Below are 17,312 nucleotides of genomic sequence, written 5' to 3' on the forward strand. Positions count from 1 at the left end.
TCATTTAATGATATCAAAAATAATTATTCCACAAAGCATATAATGAATCACTTAATACATATGTAATCACATCTTAAAATCATTTGAAATCATATACATAAAGTTGATCAGAGCACAGTGTCACATATACACATCACATATTCTCACATACAATCCTGTGAGCGGATACCAACATCTAACCCCTGCTGGTGAGGGATCAACACATATTCTTACATACAATCTTGTGAGCGGATTTACACATATATCTGATATATCTAATCAATTCTAAAAACAATTATTTTGAGTCACGTATCACAAAACAAAGTTTATACAAAATATAATAATTTACTCGATATTAACAATTTCTTTTCAAATATAGAGGCATATCATAGATCACAATATCAAATAGAACATAAATCAAAGGATGCTTGACTCTCTTAGGGAGTGAATAAGAACTGAAGAGTTTATATAAATATTTTACGATTCTTGAGTAAGTCTGAAAGCTCAATTTTCTAAAAGAAAAGTTTCAAACACCATTTGGAGAATAAGAATATGACTATGAAATCACTTGGTTTTACACAATTTAAAGAACAAGAACCTTTTCGAAAACTTACTTTGAAACTCAATTATTTTTAGAAAATAGTTTAGTTTAGAAATCATCTTTTAAATGAGATTTGGAAATTCAAAACATTATTTCAAATTCGAAGTCTCTCTTTAAAACATTGTCTAAAAGTCAAAGTTTCCCTTTCATTGATGTAAAAATAATGCTTTCGATAAACTTTAGAAAACGTAAGCTTTAAAAACATAACTTTTGAAAACCTTTAACTTCTAAGAACTTAAAGAATAAAACTTGTGTATATTATGCATAATTACTTACAGTACTTGAATCCCTCTGAAAGTCCAGCCGAAACAACCTCCAAAGGCCTCAAAACACTCTTAAATAAGACCTATATTCATTCATAGAAATTACTTACTATCCTCCACAAAATATGAAACTTATTGAATTATACAAACCGACTCACTAGGAAAAATACTGTGCTGAACTGATAACACTTTAACACTAAATTAAAGTTTCTCTAACCAATAATATTCCCTTGGATTAATCGAAACTCATATTGCCATGAGGAAGGCAGTAGCCAAAATATCATTAACCTAAGATTTAATATAAAACCCCAATGAAAAAAAATGTAAGAGCCATATACCTGAATAGATATTTGTAATCCATGGCTTGTTCTAGAGACACACAATGGCCAACCTAGGATTTAATTATATAACTCCGATGAAAAACGTGAAGGCCATGATCATTAATAATATTTGATCCATGTCTATTTTCATGGGTACACACGGTGGCAAGATCATTGACTTCAAATATATTATATATGTACATGTCCGTAGGAAGGCATATACCATAACCATAGATCCTTGAAATTCAGTGGCTCAACTTTTGGATTATATATATATTTATATCCCAACGTTAAACTTAAAGCCATCCTAACATTAAAGCCATCCTATAATATATATAAATATATGTTAACCACAGTCGAAGCTTTACAGCCGTGTTCTTGAATTAGGAATTGAAATTCCATGAATCTGTTCAAGAACCCACATACTGGGCAGTGGGCAATCCAAGATTTAATAGCGTAAACTACAATTCTAGGAAACCAAAAAGAAACCTCTTTTTAACAATCTACACATCACTAAAGTTTTCCATGATAAAATTCTAACTCCTTAATAATTTGTTTCTAATGGTGAGAAATCATACCTTGAACAATTGATTGCCTCTTCAATTAACTCCAAGGAAAAGTACACCTCCTAGCCTCCTTAGTGATGAAACCCTTCTTATGAAAACCCTAATTATCTTTTCCTCCACCTTATATTTTAACACTTAAGAGATGTGGGCTTGGTGGGGTAGTGGGCTGGAGTTTAAAATCTACTTGAGCTTATCTCTTTAGTCTCCAAGAAGCCTATAAAACATCTTCATCCTTTTTAGTTATTTATTATTTTAATTGCCACACCAAATTGTATGCACTAAAATTTTAATTTTCTCACCTATTTGTAGCACCACAAAATTGTCTACTCCCATCTTACTGTACACACACATATAGTACCTCAACTCTATATTAAAATTGACAAGGTACAGTGATAATCATAAAATCAAAATTGGGGTATTACACTCTTCCCCCCTTAAAATAAGTTTAGTCCTCTAAACTTGAGGTTCGTTAGTCCTTGAACATAAAGAGATATTAGCCAACCAATTAGCATCACTAAAACTTAGTACTGTCCATGAACATAAAGAGATATTAGCCAACCAATTAGCATCACTAAAACTCAGTACTGTCCATAACATGTATGACGGTAACCTAATTTAAGGACAATCTTGGGTAATCGATATTTATTCCTCACAGTCATCCTATTCCATAACCTATTGTCAATGCATAATATCCTTTCCATAGGAAAATGCACTATTGAATACAACCCTTATCTAGAATTCAAAAAATATCCTACTAACCAATCCACATTATATCATATCAAAATTTCAAATCTTTAAGAGAATTAAGTCTACCATTACTTCCTTATCTACTATCATAACCATACAATACTTACATAAACTCAGAAACCACTGTTTCACTTAATAAGAGAAAATAAGCAGATGATACCTGACTTAGTTTCCTCATCACTTTGCCCAGTAATGGCAAACACCTGTCCTTGGATTTTTGGCCTCTGATTCATATCGTTAGGCTTAACCATCGGCTCACTCTTCAAAGCTGGGCAATCTTTGATACGATGACCCATTTTTCCACACTTAAAACATGCCCCACTTTCATGATAGCAAACACCGTTATGCTTTTTACCACACTTTGAACAATTCTCTATTACTTGTTGCACCACCTTAGGCTCTAGTTCTATTGTTGTCTTCTTTTTGAATGGTTTGTCATTTTCATTTTCTTTTTGAGATTCTTCAGGCTTGGATCTCTTTTTGTTTTGATCTTGAATTCTCTGATAGTCTTCACATTCCTTCTCAACAACTTTCGCAGTCTCTACTACCTCAGAATAGGCCTTCAATCGTAAGGCTGCCATCCTAGTTCTGATACTTGGTCGAAGACCCCTTTGAAATTTCTTAGCTTTCCTAGCATCATCAGACACAATATGAGGAGCAAATCGAGCCAACTCAGTAAATTTAGCCTCATACTGTAATACCGTTTTATTCCCTTGAATGAGCTCCATAAACTCCACTTCTTTCTCATCCCGTATATTTTTTGGAAAATATTTCTCATAAAAAGCATCAAGGAAAATAGTCCAAGTCAATATCTCATCTTTCTCAAGTGGCAAAGTCTTTTTAGTGGATCTCCACCAATGCTCTGCTTCCCCTTTCAGCATAAATGAAGTAAAAGAGACTATTTGTACTTCAGTACAACCAACCACATCAAATGTTTTCTCCATTTGCATTGTCCAAGTCTTTGCTTCTGTAGGATCAGGGTTTCCCAAAAATGAAGGAGGACCCATTTTCCTGAATTGCTCAATGGTACATCCTTCAATCTCAGCATCTTTGGGCTTAGCTATTCCAATAGTACTAACATGTTTTTCCACCACCTCAGCAAGACTTCTAATAGCATTAAAAACACCTTCAAGGTTTTCAGGATTTGGCTCAAAACTAGAAGGGGCAGAATTTCGGGGTGGCATTTTCCTATAACCAAACAAACAACACTTTAGAGTTGGATAAACCTCAAAGAAAAATTTATAGTATACAAGAGATACTAAAGCTTTTACTATTCTTATGACTCTAAGCATATAGGCACACAGCTCCTAACAATTATCAAACCCACCAAATACCCATTGATTATCCAATGATTCAAGCCTATTCTTCCACATCCTATACAAAAACATCAGAAGTCCTAATTGTCTACAAAATCATAACCTAGAGCTCTAATACCAACACTGTCACGACCCAAATCTATGGAACATGAATTTAGATGCATGACTAACCTGCTAAACTTATATAACTCCATAAACATAATTAATCCAAAATAAATTAAATATGTAACGGCCCAAGGAAAAGCGCTAGCCAAATCTGTACTATACCTTAAAAGGACTAGTCATAATTGAGGCTCCTTGTAGTTGTTAATAAAGCTCAATTCAACCCAGTAAATACCCGATGTGGGACTCATCACACACCCACATACATCACACAATCAATCAAATTTGGGCATCATAATCTCCCCCACTTAAATCCCTAACGTCCTCGTTAGGGCCCACTTTGTGGGGTAATGTCTCTGAGCCCACACGAGATTACCGGGCCAGCTTTGATACCATATATAACGACCCAAGGAAAAGCGCTAGCCACATCTTCTCTATACCTCAAAAGAACTAGTTACAATTGAGGCTCCTTGTAGTTGTTAATAAAACCCAGTTCAATCCAGTAAATACCCGATGTGGGACTCATCACATACCCACACACATCACACAATCAATCAAATTGGGGCATCACAATAATGTGGCCTTTCCTTGCTGAGAGGGAAGAATAAACAAAGCCAACTATTCCTTTGATAATGATGCTAAAACAGTTTTCATCTACTCACATCCAAGTATCAAACCCCAAAAATAGCAAAAGAAAGACTAAAAATTTTATTATACAAAAATTTAAAAAGTTGAAAAGATGATGTCCTTAATTTACAATTTATTGGGTAATGACTTCGAAATACCACACATGTTTGAAGGGAAGTGCACACATAGATATTGACATATGCAAATCTTTGTCATACAAAATTTAAAGGAAACTCTAGGGAGCCATTAGCATATGCCTTGTAATTGTTGTCATTCCTCAGTAAGTTAGTGAGACTAGAGCTATAAGAAACTCCCGTAATCTCTCTATACTCTCCCCACCATTTCATGAAGCTGCTCCCAGGTAAGAAAATCTCAGAAGATACTGTGTAATTTTTCATCAAATCAAATACATACTTTTCAAACTCAACCAGTTCTTTCTTTGTAGAGTCTTTCTCCTCATCACTTGATCCTTCGCCTCTCAGCAACTTGCATGAAATGAGAGCCTCCTCAACATGTGCCCAAAAGCAAGAATCCTCTGTCAAACTTGACGCCACATTCTGTTTCTTCAATTCATTTGGAACACTTGAAGGTTTCTCAGTTTCTTTCAGCCACTGCTCCAATTGTATGTACTGTTTATACCTTCCTTTATTTATGTAGTCTTTTAGGCCCTTGTTGTAGTATTCAGCTATGTCTAGCGGCTCAATCATCCTTCGGTAATTTGTTCCCCCAAAGAGTGAACGGGTACGAAGGGAGTGGCCCACTGTCTGGGGCCTTTTCTCTGCTTGATCAACCATTTCTTCCCAAAAAAATGTGAGAGCTTTTTTAAACTTTAACAAATCCATTTCAGTCGTAGTCCTTCCAATACGGTTTTCAAGCTTATATCTATCATAGTATCCAATTCCTTCGTCTTTGGACAACTTCTTATACTGTTCTAGATAAGCCATATATACTTTTATTTCATTCAACCCCCTGGTGGGATCAAAAGCTTGCTTGTTTAAAATTGCCGTCGTTTTTTCCTGTTTTTCTGTCTTTGCAATGATAATGTTGATATCAATGTTCTGCAGTGGCTGCAATAACTTGTAAAAATGAGTTGGGCTAGAAGGGAAGTTTTGAAAGATCACAAGGACAAAGACAAAGACTTTAAATTGTAGTAATTTTTACTCATGTAAGAAACATTAGAGGCTTTGGTTAGTTGTTAATACTTAATTGGTAAGCATTTCATTCATTACATTATTCTATTTTGTGTATTGTCTAGGTGTAACATATATGTATACAAATGACATAGCTCAAATAAGCATTCTAATTATATACGATTCAAAAAGAATTGTAATTGGGTTACCTGTGATCGCACCAGTCCAATTGCTGCTAGTTTTGTAATAATGCCTGCCCGTAATGGTGGTGTAGTCCAATCAATTGATGACTCATGATCAGTAGTATCCTTGCAAAGTACCTTACGATTGAGATGCTCCACAAATGTTCCATAGGACTCAAAAATCTTATTAGGATCTTGATTTTCAGGACTCCCTATATAGGTTGCCATCAGCAACTCCAAAATGGTTTGGGGGTCCTCAAAACAAGAACAACCCAGCTCCGAACACAAGAGAAATGTTCCAAAAGGCTTGTAACCACTAATTAAGACTCTAGGAACTGGATCCTGGTCAGAAACCACATGCAAAAAGCAAGAGTTCCATGCTGCATATTTAGATATGGTTTTCTGCAGGCTTTCATCACCAATAAGGGGTGAACCAAAAGTGATGCAAAGTGGGTGTTTGGTGGTTGAAAAATTGAATTTTTCTAGTAGTGATATGGTGAAGAGAGTGGCAACAGATCCTCCCAGAGAGTTTCCAGTGATAATTAATGGTTTGGAATTGTCAATCTGCATTATGATATGAATCTTACAATGTTTATAACTGGCCAAGTCACATTCTCATAGTTCAATAATAGAAAAATATTCGGCATGCATATTGTACACATTGTTAAATGTTATTATGCCAACTATGAATATTGGTCACTAACCCGTATTGGAAAGATAAACATACAATTATGCCAAATTTAATAAAATTAACTTCCTAATGAATTCAAAATCTATGAAAGTTTAAAAATTTATAACTTTAGCTCAATTATACATTATCTAAAACTAATATTATTATCAAATTTACTTTGCGTAGATCGATATTAACATCTTCATACTAATAAGTGCAACTTTTGAAATTAATCTGTCAATAACAAGTGGAGAGTGCTTTAGGCAAGAGTATAAATTGCTTAACTTGTTAGGAGTGAATGTTCCTAGATTACTTGGCAACTAGTTCTAACGGGTGGAATTAGTTATCTGAAAGTTTTAGTGGATAAAAGTGAGTCCAAAAAGGACTCATATTAATAAAAATTACCTTCCATATTGCAGGAAAACTTACAATCTGACCAAGATGTGAAAATAAGAAATTAAGCTTATGTTCTAATTTGATTATTTAGAGACATATGTCTTTTAAGGTTTTATTTTATTTGATTTTTTCCATTTTCCCTATTCTAGTAAACGCTTCAACTGAATATAAAATTAAAAAAAAATAAAATAAAAACTCCAACTAAACCAATTGGGATATGTAAAATTGTATAATCAAACAAGTTTCTAATATAACTATATTAAAGTGGAAACAATCAAGTTAAAATATCTGGACTCCAATTTTGTGCCAAATATCTTTTTAAATTTTCCAATAATTTGATGCCAAGTGTCATTCTATTGTTTAATAATTTAATATCAAGTGTCTTTAGATATTAATTAATGTACTCTAATTTCTTGCATAATTTTCCTAAGAAAAATTATTGCAAAATGTCTTTTTAATTTTGTGTCAATTATATATAAATGCAAATTCACGTATCTAATTCTTAGAAAATATAAAAAGACTCTCTCTCTCTCTCTCCATATATATATATATATATATAACAGTCATTCTGAACAGTTAACAGCTCCAACATGCATGGAAGGAAGAAATAAACTGATTTACCAAATAAAAGTCAAGAGTTTACAGACACAGTTAAGAATATAATTGATAGTAATTGGCAACATCATCAACCATTGACACCACTAACATGGAAGAGTGAGATATGTAATAATGATAATTATAAACCTTTAAAAAATTAAAATGGAAATCTTTCTATTAAATAAAAAGGATAAGTTTCATAAAAAAAATATCATTTGGATGGGCTAGGTGCATAATTATGGCTCAACCCCTTCTTTTTTCATTAAAAAAAAATGATAAGTTATACAAAACAAAAAGGTCAAAAGTAAGTGTTTTGGAACAGGACAATACTAGACAAAATATTTTTTCAAATAGATTTCATAAATGTATAAATGCTAAGTTATCATTGATTCTTATCGGGACCACCACCAATACCATTTTTTTTTTTTTTTTGTCTACCTTTTAAAATTTGTCTCCTCAATGATTATGAAAAAAGATTGTGATAAAATGGTAGTAGTGCTATGAATATGACTTTTTTTTTTTTTTTTCACAATAAATTTTGTAATTGTTGAGTTAGTCAATTGTGAGTAGTAAAGAAAAAAAATGATGAGTTCATGAATTTCAAATATGTCTATCACTCGCAATCACCCACTCAACAATTATGAAATTTGTTGGAAAAGAATATGTGATTGTAGTCTAGACACATTGTTTGGAGCATCTTGTAATGTGTTGGTTTAGATATGAAAAGTGATATCAATATCTTGAAAATTGGGCTGAGAATACGAACAGAAATATGTGAAAGATTGCAAAATGATTTGTTTATTTAAATTTTTTTAAAAGACTGAAATATATTAGGTTTACGGATCAATACATCAGAAAATACCAGAAATTAAAAAAAAAATATAATAATCAAATATCATACCTTTTTTTTTCTTTTAATATAATGATATCTCAACACCGGTTATTATTTTTGTCATACCAATTCAACCAGATATCATTTAAAGGATAGATATTTAATTAAAATCCTTGATAGCAATAATAATAATAGTAACTGTTCCATGGCAAATAAGTGTGAGTTTGGATAGCATTGATATCCAAACTCAGCTGCGTTTGGTGTTTTTTGAGGGTCTCACGACACTATTTACGGAACCCACAAATATGAAAAAATATAAATTTAACTTTAAAATTGTGTCCACAGTACTATTTACACATTTAAAAATTATTTTACTAGTGTTTTCAGTTTTTTATCCAAACAGATGTACTGATCTAGCAACTCAAGCTCATCAATCAAAAAACTAGCATGTAAAAGTATAACGAGGGAGCTTCTGCTAGACTTCTATATATACAAGTTCAGGGAAAAGGAAACTCGATCAGATTTCATCCAACTTTTGATCTGGGATTTGGCCCCCCAAGTTTTGGTAATGTTATCTTGGCAGAGGCATCCCAGGTGATTGTTGCTTGTGTGGTTTAAAAGTCTTTTATTCAGCAGAGAAAAAAAAAAAAGAAAAAAAGATCAGATTTAGTCCAAATAGTAATTCAATCAAATGTTGAACATTGAGCTAGATCAAATCATCGAGGCCAGCAAGTTCAAGTTTCTCGACAAGAAGACACATGGGTCGAACTTAATGCTTACAACTGCTATATATGACCCCAAAAAAAAAAAAAAAAAAAATTCGGAGTATATATATATATAGGTACCTTTGATTTCAAGAAAGGGAGCACACCAAAAATATTGGAGCTAAAAAGCTGAAATGCAGGTTGGTTAATGGAGAAATCTTGGTTGTCTTTGGGGCACAGGAAATTGAAGACAGGAAAAGACTTCTTAAGAGTTGATGATGAAACAAAATCTCCTCCTCCATTTCCCTGAACATAGTCTTTGCTATTAGCAGGCCAAGTGAAAAAAGCAATGATGGTACAGTTTGGTAGCTCAAAAACTTTGAATTTCACTAAGGAAGATGGTTCTTCATTTTGACTGGTTTCTTTGCATAGCTCCGTAATTGCAGTCCATGCATGTTGTAGGATATCAAGGTTCACCACAAACTTTGCCAACTCTAACCCACTGCTAAAGCTGCCATCATGAATTAATCATAGGAAAAATTAGCAAAGAAATGATGATGCATTACTCTTTAGTATTGAATTTCTTGGTCAAGAAACAAACTTGAAAGGAAGAGAGAAAAAGTGAAGAAAAACAAACACAAACAACTAGGGAAATAAAGAAAAAGAAATGATTTTTTAAAAAAAAAAAAATTTACACTTACAACTGTGTTTGGGTCATCCTCTCTAGCTTTAGATTTGCTTAGTAATGTTGAGCAAACTTGAGTCTTACATATATAAGAATAAAGCATTGAATGGTTCTACTCATCAGGTACAGAAATTTCCCAGGAAATTTCACAAGACGACAAGTCAATAACCGTGGAGGTTTACTTGACTTGCTTTACTTTAACCCAAAGTCATTTTCTACATTATCTTTTAAATAAATGAGCAAATAAATAAGTACTATAAGCATTGAAGTGGACCAATTTCACTATTTTGAAAGAAACATTCTTTTGTTTCACACCATCACTCACGGTGAGCTGCGAATCACTCTTTTTAAATCCTCCACAAAGACAAGAAAAAAGGACGGTGCCTAGCCCTTTCCTACCTAAAAAAGTTCCATTATGCTCTCCACGTCTAAAGAAAAAATATATATAAATTACATTATAAACACGAAAAATTTCACAACACAGAGTCTTATTGGGGGTAGCATCTACCAACTCTTTTAAATTGTGTATGAGTAACGATGGGGGACACAATTTCTCACAACTTTATGCCACATGGTGAGTTGTGGTATAAATTTGTGGCAAATTATATGTTTCTAACATTACTCATCATGTGTTATTGTGTGTACATGCCAACTTTTATTTTTTTTTACAATTTTTAAGTTGATTAATTTTAATTGGATTTTATTTATATTTATCATTGACATTTTTTTTTTTGGGATAAACTTGACATTTTTTTTACATATTATTAACAACTTGTGGATTTGACTGTGAAAATTTTCATTTCTCTCTCTCTATCTTTGTATTAAGTGGATTCAGATGAGTGAATTATGAGAGAATATGAAATTTTCTATGGTACTTGATGGTGCATGTAGAGAGGCTCGGAAGCTAATGACCATTTCTTCTAAGGTCGACGTCTTGAGGAAATTAATGGCTCTGCTGACAAGCTAGATCCTCGATTGGACACAACATCATTCCCAAACTTGTTGAATTTTCAACTTGCTAAAATGGTACTATTTAGCTATGATTGATGGATAATGAGTAATTAATATACCTTCGTTTTTATTATCTTCGTTTTAGTACTTTTCACTTCTTTTGTTGAAAAGTTATGTTGGACCTTGGTGCACCTTTGTTGTGCACCTTTTTTTTTTTTTTGGTTTTTTTTTATTAACTGTGATATACATGACCACCACTGGTATACAAATTCTAGCTTAATGAAATAAACTTTCTAATAATAATAATAATAATAATAATAATAATAAAATGATAAAAGCTTCTATATAGATAATTAAAAAGGTCAGTTTTTGTCAATTCACCTGATTTATTTGTCTCAAAGAATCTTTTATTGTTATACTTGTTGGGGTTTGTTAAGCATCTTTGACTCCATTAGGTGGGTTAAATTAGTTATCATATTAGCCAAAACATTGGTTTGTTGAGCCAAATGTGAGTGCTCTAATTCAAGGGTAATGCTCCTTAATGGAGATTCTTAAAACCAAAGGAAAACATTATTCATTTGTAATTCTTTTGAGGAGAATTCACTTGTAATTCTTTTGAGGAGAATTCACTTGTAATTCAAGTGACATTTTCTGAGAAGTTAAGACGGTGTTTGGTATATACACTTAAAACTATGTGTTTTGTTATTTGAAAACATGTGTATAAATATGTGTGAGTGAAAAAGTGTATGAAAATATTTATAATGTTATTGAAAAACTAAAAACATATGTTTGAGTTGCTATTCCAAACGGACCCTAAAGTTTCTCTTCTTATTTTTTTCCAAATCATGTCTTTCTTTTTCTTTTTGACTGAAGAAGGTACGCACACATTGTCTCTTGCAAGAGTCGCAAGTGCCAAACACTTTCCCGTAAGTGCGCGCCAAAATACCAATGAGCTTGTACTGCAGTCTACGTCCCAGAACTTACGCAAGAACCAAAAAGGCTTTTGACGCATATAGAAGTTGACATCGATGTCCAGCCCGCACCTCACGTTTGCCGTAAATTCCAAACTATTTAATGAATACTTTTGGAAGTTGATAGGAAATTGATCTCGATGTGCTGCCACTAGTCCAACAACCCATGTAAAGGCAAAACTAATAAATGTTTAGGTTTTTGTAATATATACTGAGGACTAGACTTTCTGTACCATCAATTGACGTGCATCTTGGTTTGATATTATGGGCAATTTATTTTGAAAGTAGGACTCGATTTGCTAACGGATATTTTAATATATTATATTTAGAAAAAAAAAAGAAAGATTTTAGAGGTTGTATCTAAATAGATTAGAGAGACTAAATCAACCAATAAATGATAACAAATATGCAAAATTTGTAAATGTTTTTGTGCTTTTTAAAAAAAAAAAAAATGGGAGAAGGTATTTTATACCAGTTCCATACAAAGGATTTAAGAGATATTTACTGGTTTAATAGATAGCTAAATGCCTAAGAAAAAAAAAATAAATGAAAGAAATTATAAAACCCATTTAGTCTCTGGTTGTTACACAAAACCAGTTTTACACATACTATTAGAGTTTCTCTGCCCTTAAGAAAGTTTTGGTTCCGGCCATCCTCTCTTAGGCAGTAGAATAGGTAGGTCCTTTCTTTGTGAAGGTTGTTTGTCCTCTGTAGGTAATAAGTTTACCCTCAAAGGTTGTTGGTTGTATTTTTCGTGGGGTTTTTGGGAAACACAGGTACTATGGAGGATATTACAAAGTCTTGGAATAACCTCTCCCTCAATGAGAGGGAAGGATTATTCTGCAAAATGATCAAAGGTCATCCAAGTTCATCATAACTGCAAAATTCCTAACTAGGCGAGCCTTGAATATGGAAGCAGTGGCACGAACGTTTCGACAACTATGGAGGTCTATGAGTGGTTTTAAAATTAGGAATATCGAAGACCACATTATCCTCTTTGTTTTTAGCACTCAGTTGGATGTCAATCGTATCACCCAAAGCGAGCCTTGGAGTTTTGATAAACACCTTGTTGTGTTGGAATCGTTTGACAGTGATGTACCAGCTCGGGAGCTGTAGTTTCGAAAGGCCACGTTTTAGGTCCAAGTGCATGATATTCCAATCCGTTTCATGATGAGGGGAGTGGCTGAGAGTATTTGTGATATTATTGGCGAGGTGTGTAGATCAAATGGCAGAGTTAAGGAAGATGGTGGGAGTTTTATTCGCATTAAAGTGACCCTGGATATTGCTCTGCCTCTCTATAGAGGTCGGTTGGTTTCATTTGAGAATGGAAAAAAATTCTGGGTTAAGTTTAGATATGAACGACTGCCCAATATCTGCTATTGGTGCTGTCGCATGGATCACGGTGATAAGGAGTGCAGGTTATGGATTGAAAGCAAAGGCACTCTCATCCCTGAACAGAGGCAATTCGACCAGAGCCTACGAGCTGCTCCGTACAGGCCCTATAACAAATCGGTGGTTTCTGTTCCTGGCTTTTATGAGGGTGAAAAGGTTCGAAGGAAATCAACTTAGTCCGCCAATGAGGAGAGCAGGCCAGGCATGGCGGAGGAAAATCAACATGGTGAATCCGTTCCCGATATGGAATTGCGCAGGGTTGGGGAAATAGAGAAGGAAAATTTTAAAGTGACTACGCCTACATTGCAGATCTTGAGGGCTAGTAAGGATAGTGATGTGACTGATAAGGAGGGTTGTACTAGGCGAACTATCTCTTTTAGTGAGAATTCAGGGATGGCAAGGGATACACACAATCAGTACGAGCACAAGGACCTTTTTTCAGCTAAACTTCAAGAGATTGACAGGGAAATTGATAGGTTCGAAGGCGGAAAAAGGGGATTAAATACGGCGGACAGTGAGTTGCAGAGTAACATGCCCCGAAATCCACCTTTAGCTACCTGGGGTTTTTCAAATTCAGAGGGTAAGGCTGCAGGAATAGAGGACCATCAAGAATTGCCAAAGCATGTGGGCCATGATGATAGTAGTGTCAAAGTAAATGGGCCTTGCACTATTGGGCCGAGTTTAGGCAACATAGTTTTAACTCACAAGGGGTTGGACAAAGATACTGATCAAGGCTTAACTACCAAGCCCATTTATCTCAAGGCTTCTTAAGAAATGCAAGAAAGAAAATGGACCAAGTTGGAAAGGCTAGCCCCTGTTAAAATTTCCCAAAATATAAGCCTTCCCCTAACCCATGAAAGACCTCCACCTGAAGCTTCAGATATTCAACCTGTGAAAAGAAGAGAGGTTAGCAAATATGAGTCTCTTGTCCTTTCTGTATTATCGGCGGTGGTTGTCAATCAGCCCTGCCGTTCACCATGAATTGTGTTAGTTGGAACTGCCGTGGGCTTTGGAACCCACGACGAGTTCGAGAGCTTTCGGAACTAGTGAAAGCAAAGAGCCCAAACCTGGTTTTTTTAATGGAAACCAAGAAAAAGAATTCTTATTTGGAAAGGTTGAGATGTAGGTTGAAGTTTGATAACTTATTCATTGTGCCAAGGAGAAATTGGGGTGGTGGCCTTGCTTTGCTTTGGATGGACGAGCTGAATCTGCACATTCAGACTTTCTCTCCTCGACACATCAACGCAGTGATTAATCTAGTAATTGATGACGCCTGGTGCTTCACGGGATTCTACAGAGCTCCTGAAGTTGCCAACCTGGAAGATTCTTGGTTTGTGCTCCGTCACCTAGCCTCACAGTACAATTTATTGTGGGTATGCATCGGTGATTTCAATGAAATTGTGAAGGTCGAAGAGAAATTGGGAGGAGCAATTCGATCCGAGAAAAAAATGCAAGATTTCAGAGATTGTCAAGATTTCTATGGGCTTAAAGATTTGGGTTTCACGGGCTTACCCTTTACCTGGTGTAACATGAGGTTTGATGGCTCTTTAGTTTGGGTTCGGTTAGATAGAGTTTTAGCCACAGCTAACTGGATCCTGAAATTCCCCTCTATTCGTCTCCATCATCTACAAGGTTTGTCTTCTGATCATAAACCTTTGTGGTTAGCTTCGGATGATGTAAATACTCGGTTTTATAGACCCCAAAAACCTTTTCGGTTTGAAGCCATGTGGCTTAAAGATGACCGTTGTGAGGAGGTGGTTCACTCGGCTTGGGATATGTGCCGAGATGGGGACACCGTGGGTAAAGTGCTTAGGAAGTTTTTTGATTGCCAAACTCAGTTAAAGCTTTGGGATAAGAATTCTTTTGGTAATATTCGTATTTTTCTAGCCCAAAAATAGAAAGATCTTCTAAAGGCAGAAAGTGACTCTATGGCTAGGAGGGGTGGGCATGCTCGGATCAAAGCTCTCACTGAGGAGATTCATAAGGTGATGGAGAAGGAGGAATGTATATGGCACCAGCGTTCAAGAACTAATTGGTTGAAATTTGGAGATTAGAACACTAAGTATTTCCACTGTCGAGCAACAGAGCGTAATAAAAGAAATTTTATTACAGGTCTTGAGAATGAGCAGGGGATTTGGGTGGAAGGGGAAGACCGGATTGGGAACCTGATCACAAGTTACTATGCTTCTTTATTTACCTCGGCAAATCCTATTGAGTTCACTCCTATTCTAAATGGGGTAAAATGAAAGGTGTCAGCGGAGATGAATGAGGTGTTGCTTAAGCCGTTTGTGGAGGATGATGTGAAGCACACACTAAAGCAAATGGACGCAAACACAGCCCCAGGATCGGATGGCTTACCACCACTTTTTCTACAAACAGTTCTGGGGAAAAATTGGTAAGGAAGTATCAGAAGCAATCTTGGCAATCCTAAATTCAGGTACAATCCCAGCTAACCTTAATCATACTTTCATTACTCTGATTCCTAAAATTCAGTGTCCTAGAAAAGTTTCGGATTTCAGACCAATTAGCTTGAGTAATGTCTTGTATAAGTTGATAGCTAAGGTCTTGGCAAATTGCTTGAAACCTCTTCTGCCTAATCTGATTTTGGAGACTCAGAGCACCTTCCTATCAGAGTGTCTCATTACAGATAATGTCCTCATAGCCCATGAGACACTGCATTACTTGAAAGAAAAGAGGTCAGGCAAAATGGGTTACATGGCTTTGAAGCTTGATATGTGGAAGGCTTATGACCGAGTTGAGTGGGTCTATGTAGAGAGGATTATGGAAAAGATTGGTTTTAGTCCAAGGTGGATTAATCTGATTGCTGCTTGTATTCGTACTGTTACTTATTCAATCATGCTTAATGGTCAACCATTTGGTTGGATTACTCCAACCAGTGGGCTACGTCAGGGTGATCCATTATCGCCTTATCTTTTCTTATTGGTAACGGAGGGCTTACACGCTCTTTTTGAACAAGCCGAGGGGATTGGAGACATTAGGGGAGTATCTTTGTGCCCTACTGGTCCAAGCGTATCCCATCTCTTATTTGCTGACAACAGTGTGGTGTTTTGTAGAGCTACAGTTTCTAAGTGTGTGAAGATCCAATCAATACTGTATCAATATGAGAAAGCTTCAGGCCAGTCCATCAATAAAGGAAAGACTAACATTTTCTTCAGCTCTAACACTCTATCTCGGACTAAAGAGGATGTTTCTACCTTCTTGGGTGTCCCTGTTACTTAAAGATACGAGCATTACTTGGGCCTGCCCTCCTTGGTTAGACGTGCAAAAAAGAAGTCGTTTAGTATCATCAAGGAGAGAATTTGGAAGAAATTGAAGGGATTGAAGGAAAAACTATTATCTTAAGCGGGTCGTGAAATTCTTGTGAAGGTGGTTGTCCAAGCTATTCTCACTTACACCATGTCATGCTTTAAGTTGCCTAAAGGTCTCATTAATGAGATTGAGATGCTTATTAGGAAGTTTTGGTGGGGATATCGTGGTGAGCAAAGGAAAATTCACTGGGTTAGTTGGGATAAAATGTGTTGGCCTAAAAGCAAGGGGGGTATGGGCTTCAAAGAATTAAGCAAGTTTAATGACTCACTTCTAGCTAAGCAAATTTGGAGCGTGGAAAAAAATGAGGATTCCTTGTTCCATAAAGTCTTTAAGGCAAAATTTTTCCCAAACTGTTCTATCATGAAATGCGAATGTTTGAACAAAAGGTCTTATGCTTGGAAAAGTATCATTCAAGCTAAGCAAGTTATTGATCTGGGAAGGATTTGGAGAGTTGGAAATGGTGAATCTATTTAGATCCGAGGTGATAAGTGGCTTCCCCAAGTTTCCGGCTCTAGAGTTTTTTCCTCCATATTAGGTATGGCTTCGAACTCAAGGGTCTGTGAGCTTATAGACCATGAATCTCATACTTGGAAATCTAGATTGATTGATCAAAGGTTCCTTCCTTATGAAGAAAAGAGGATTAAAGGCATTCCTCTGAGTATGTATGATATTCAAGACCAGCAAGTGTGGCTGCCTTCTTCTCACGGTGAGTACATAACCCGTTCAGGTTATCATCTTTTAGTTCAAAAAGCAAGGAACTTGTTACCAAGTACCTCCTCGGGGGAAGGAAGTAGGCACCTTTGGAAGAGTATATGGGATCTGCAAGTGCCTCATAAGGTGAGACACCTGATATGGAGAGTAGCTAATGATGCTTTACCAACCCTTCACAATTTGATGCGCCGAATGGTGGTTAATTCAGCTTATTGTCCTATGTGTAAGTTTGATGGCGAA

General features: G+C 35.4%; 2 protein-coding genes across 2 annotated transcripts; one reads left to right on the forward strand and one right to left on the reverse strand.

Annotated features, from left to right (window-relative positions):
* Nucleotides 1–4,579: 4,579 nt before the first annotated feature.
* LOC126723096 (senescence-associated carboxylesterase 101-like) lies at nt 4,580–9,872 on the reverse strand. Its single transcript, XM_050426373.1, has 4 exons — nt 9,734–9,872; nt 9,174–9,543; nt 5,861–6,397; nt 4,580–5,588 (listed from the first exon to the last, which is right to left on the reverse strand). The coding sequence occupies exons 1-4, from the start codon at nt 9,748–9,750 to the stop codon at nt 4,734–4,736; spliced, it is 1,779 nt and encodes a 592-aa protein (XP_050282330.1). The 5' UTR covers nt 9,751–9,872; the 3' UTR covers nt 4,580–4,733.
* A 4,136-nt stretch (nt 9,873–14,008) lies between these two features.
* Nucleotides 14,009–16,271, forward strand: LOC126722235 (uncharacterized). Its single transcript, XM_050425392.1, has 4 exons — nt 14,009–14,827; nt 14,930–15,016; nt 15,281–15,409; nt 15,525–16,271. Exons 1-4 carry the CDS (start codon nt 14,009–14,011, stop codon nt 16,269–16,271), a joined length of 1,782 nt encoding a protein of 593 aa, XP_050281349.1.
* Nucleotides 16,272–17,312: the final 1,041 nt, after the last annotated feature.

Source organism: Quercus robur, chromosome 4 (genome assembly GCF_932294415.1).
Source record: "Quercus robur chromosome 4, dhQueRobu3.1, whole genome shotgun sequence".
Lineage (NCBI taxonomy): Eukaryota > Viridiplantae > Streptophyta > Magnoliopsida > Fagales > Fagaceae > Quercus > Quercus robur.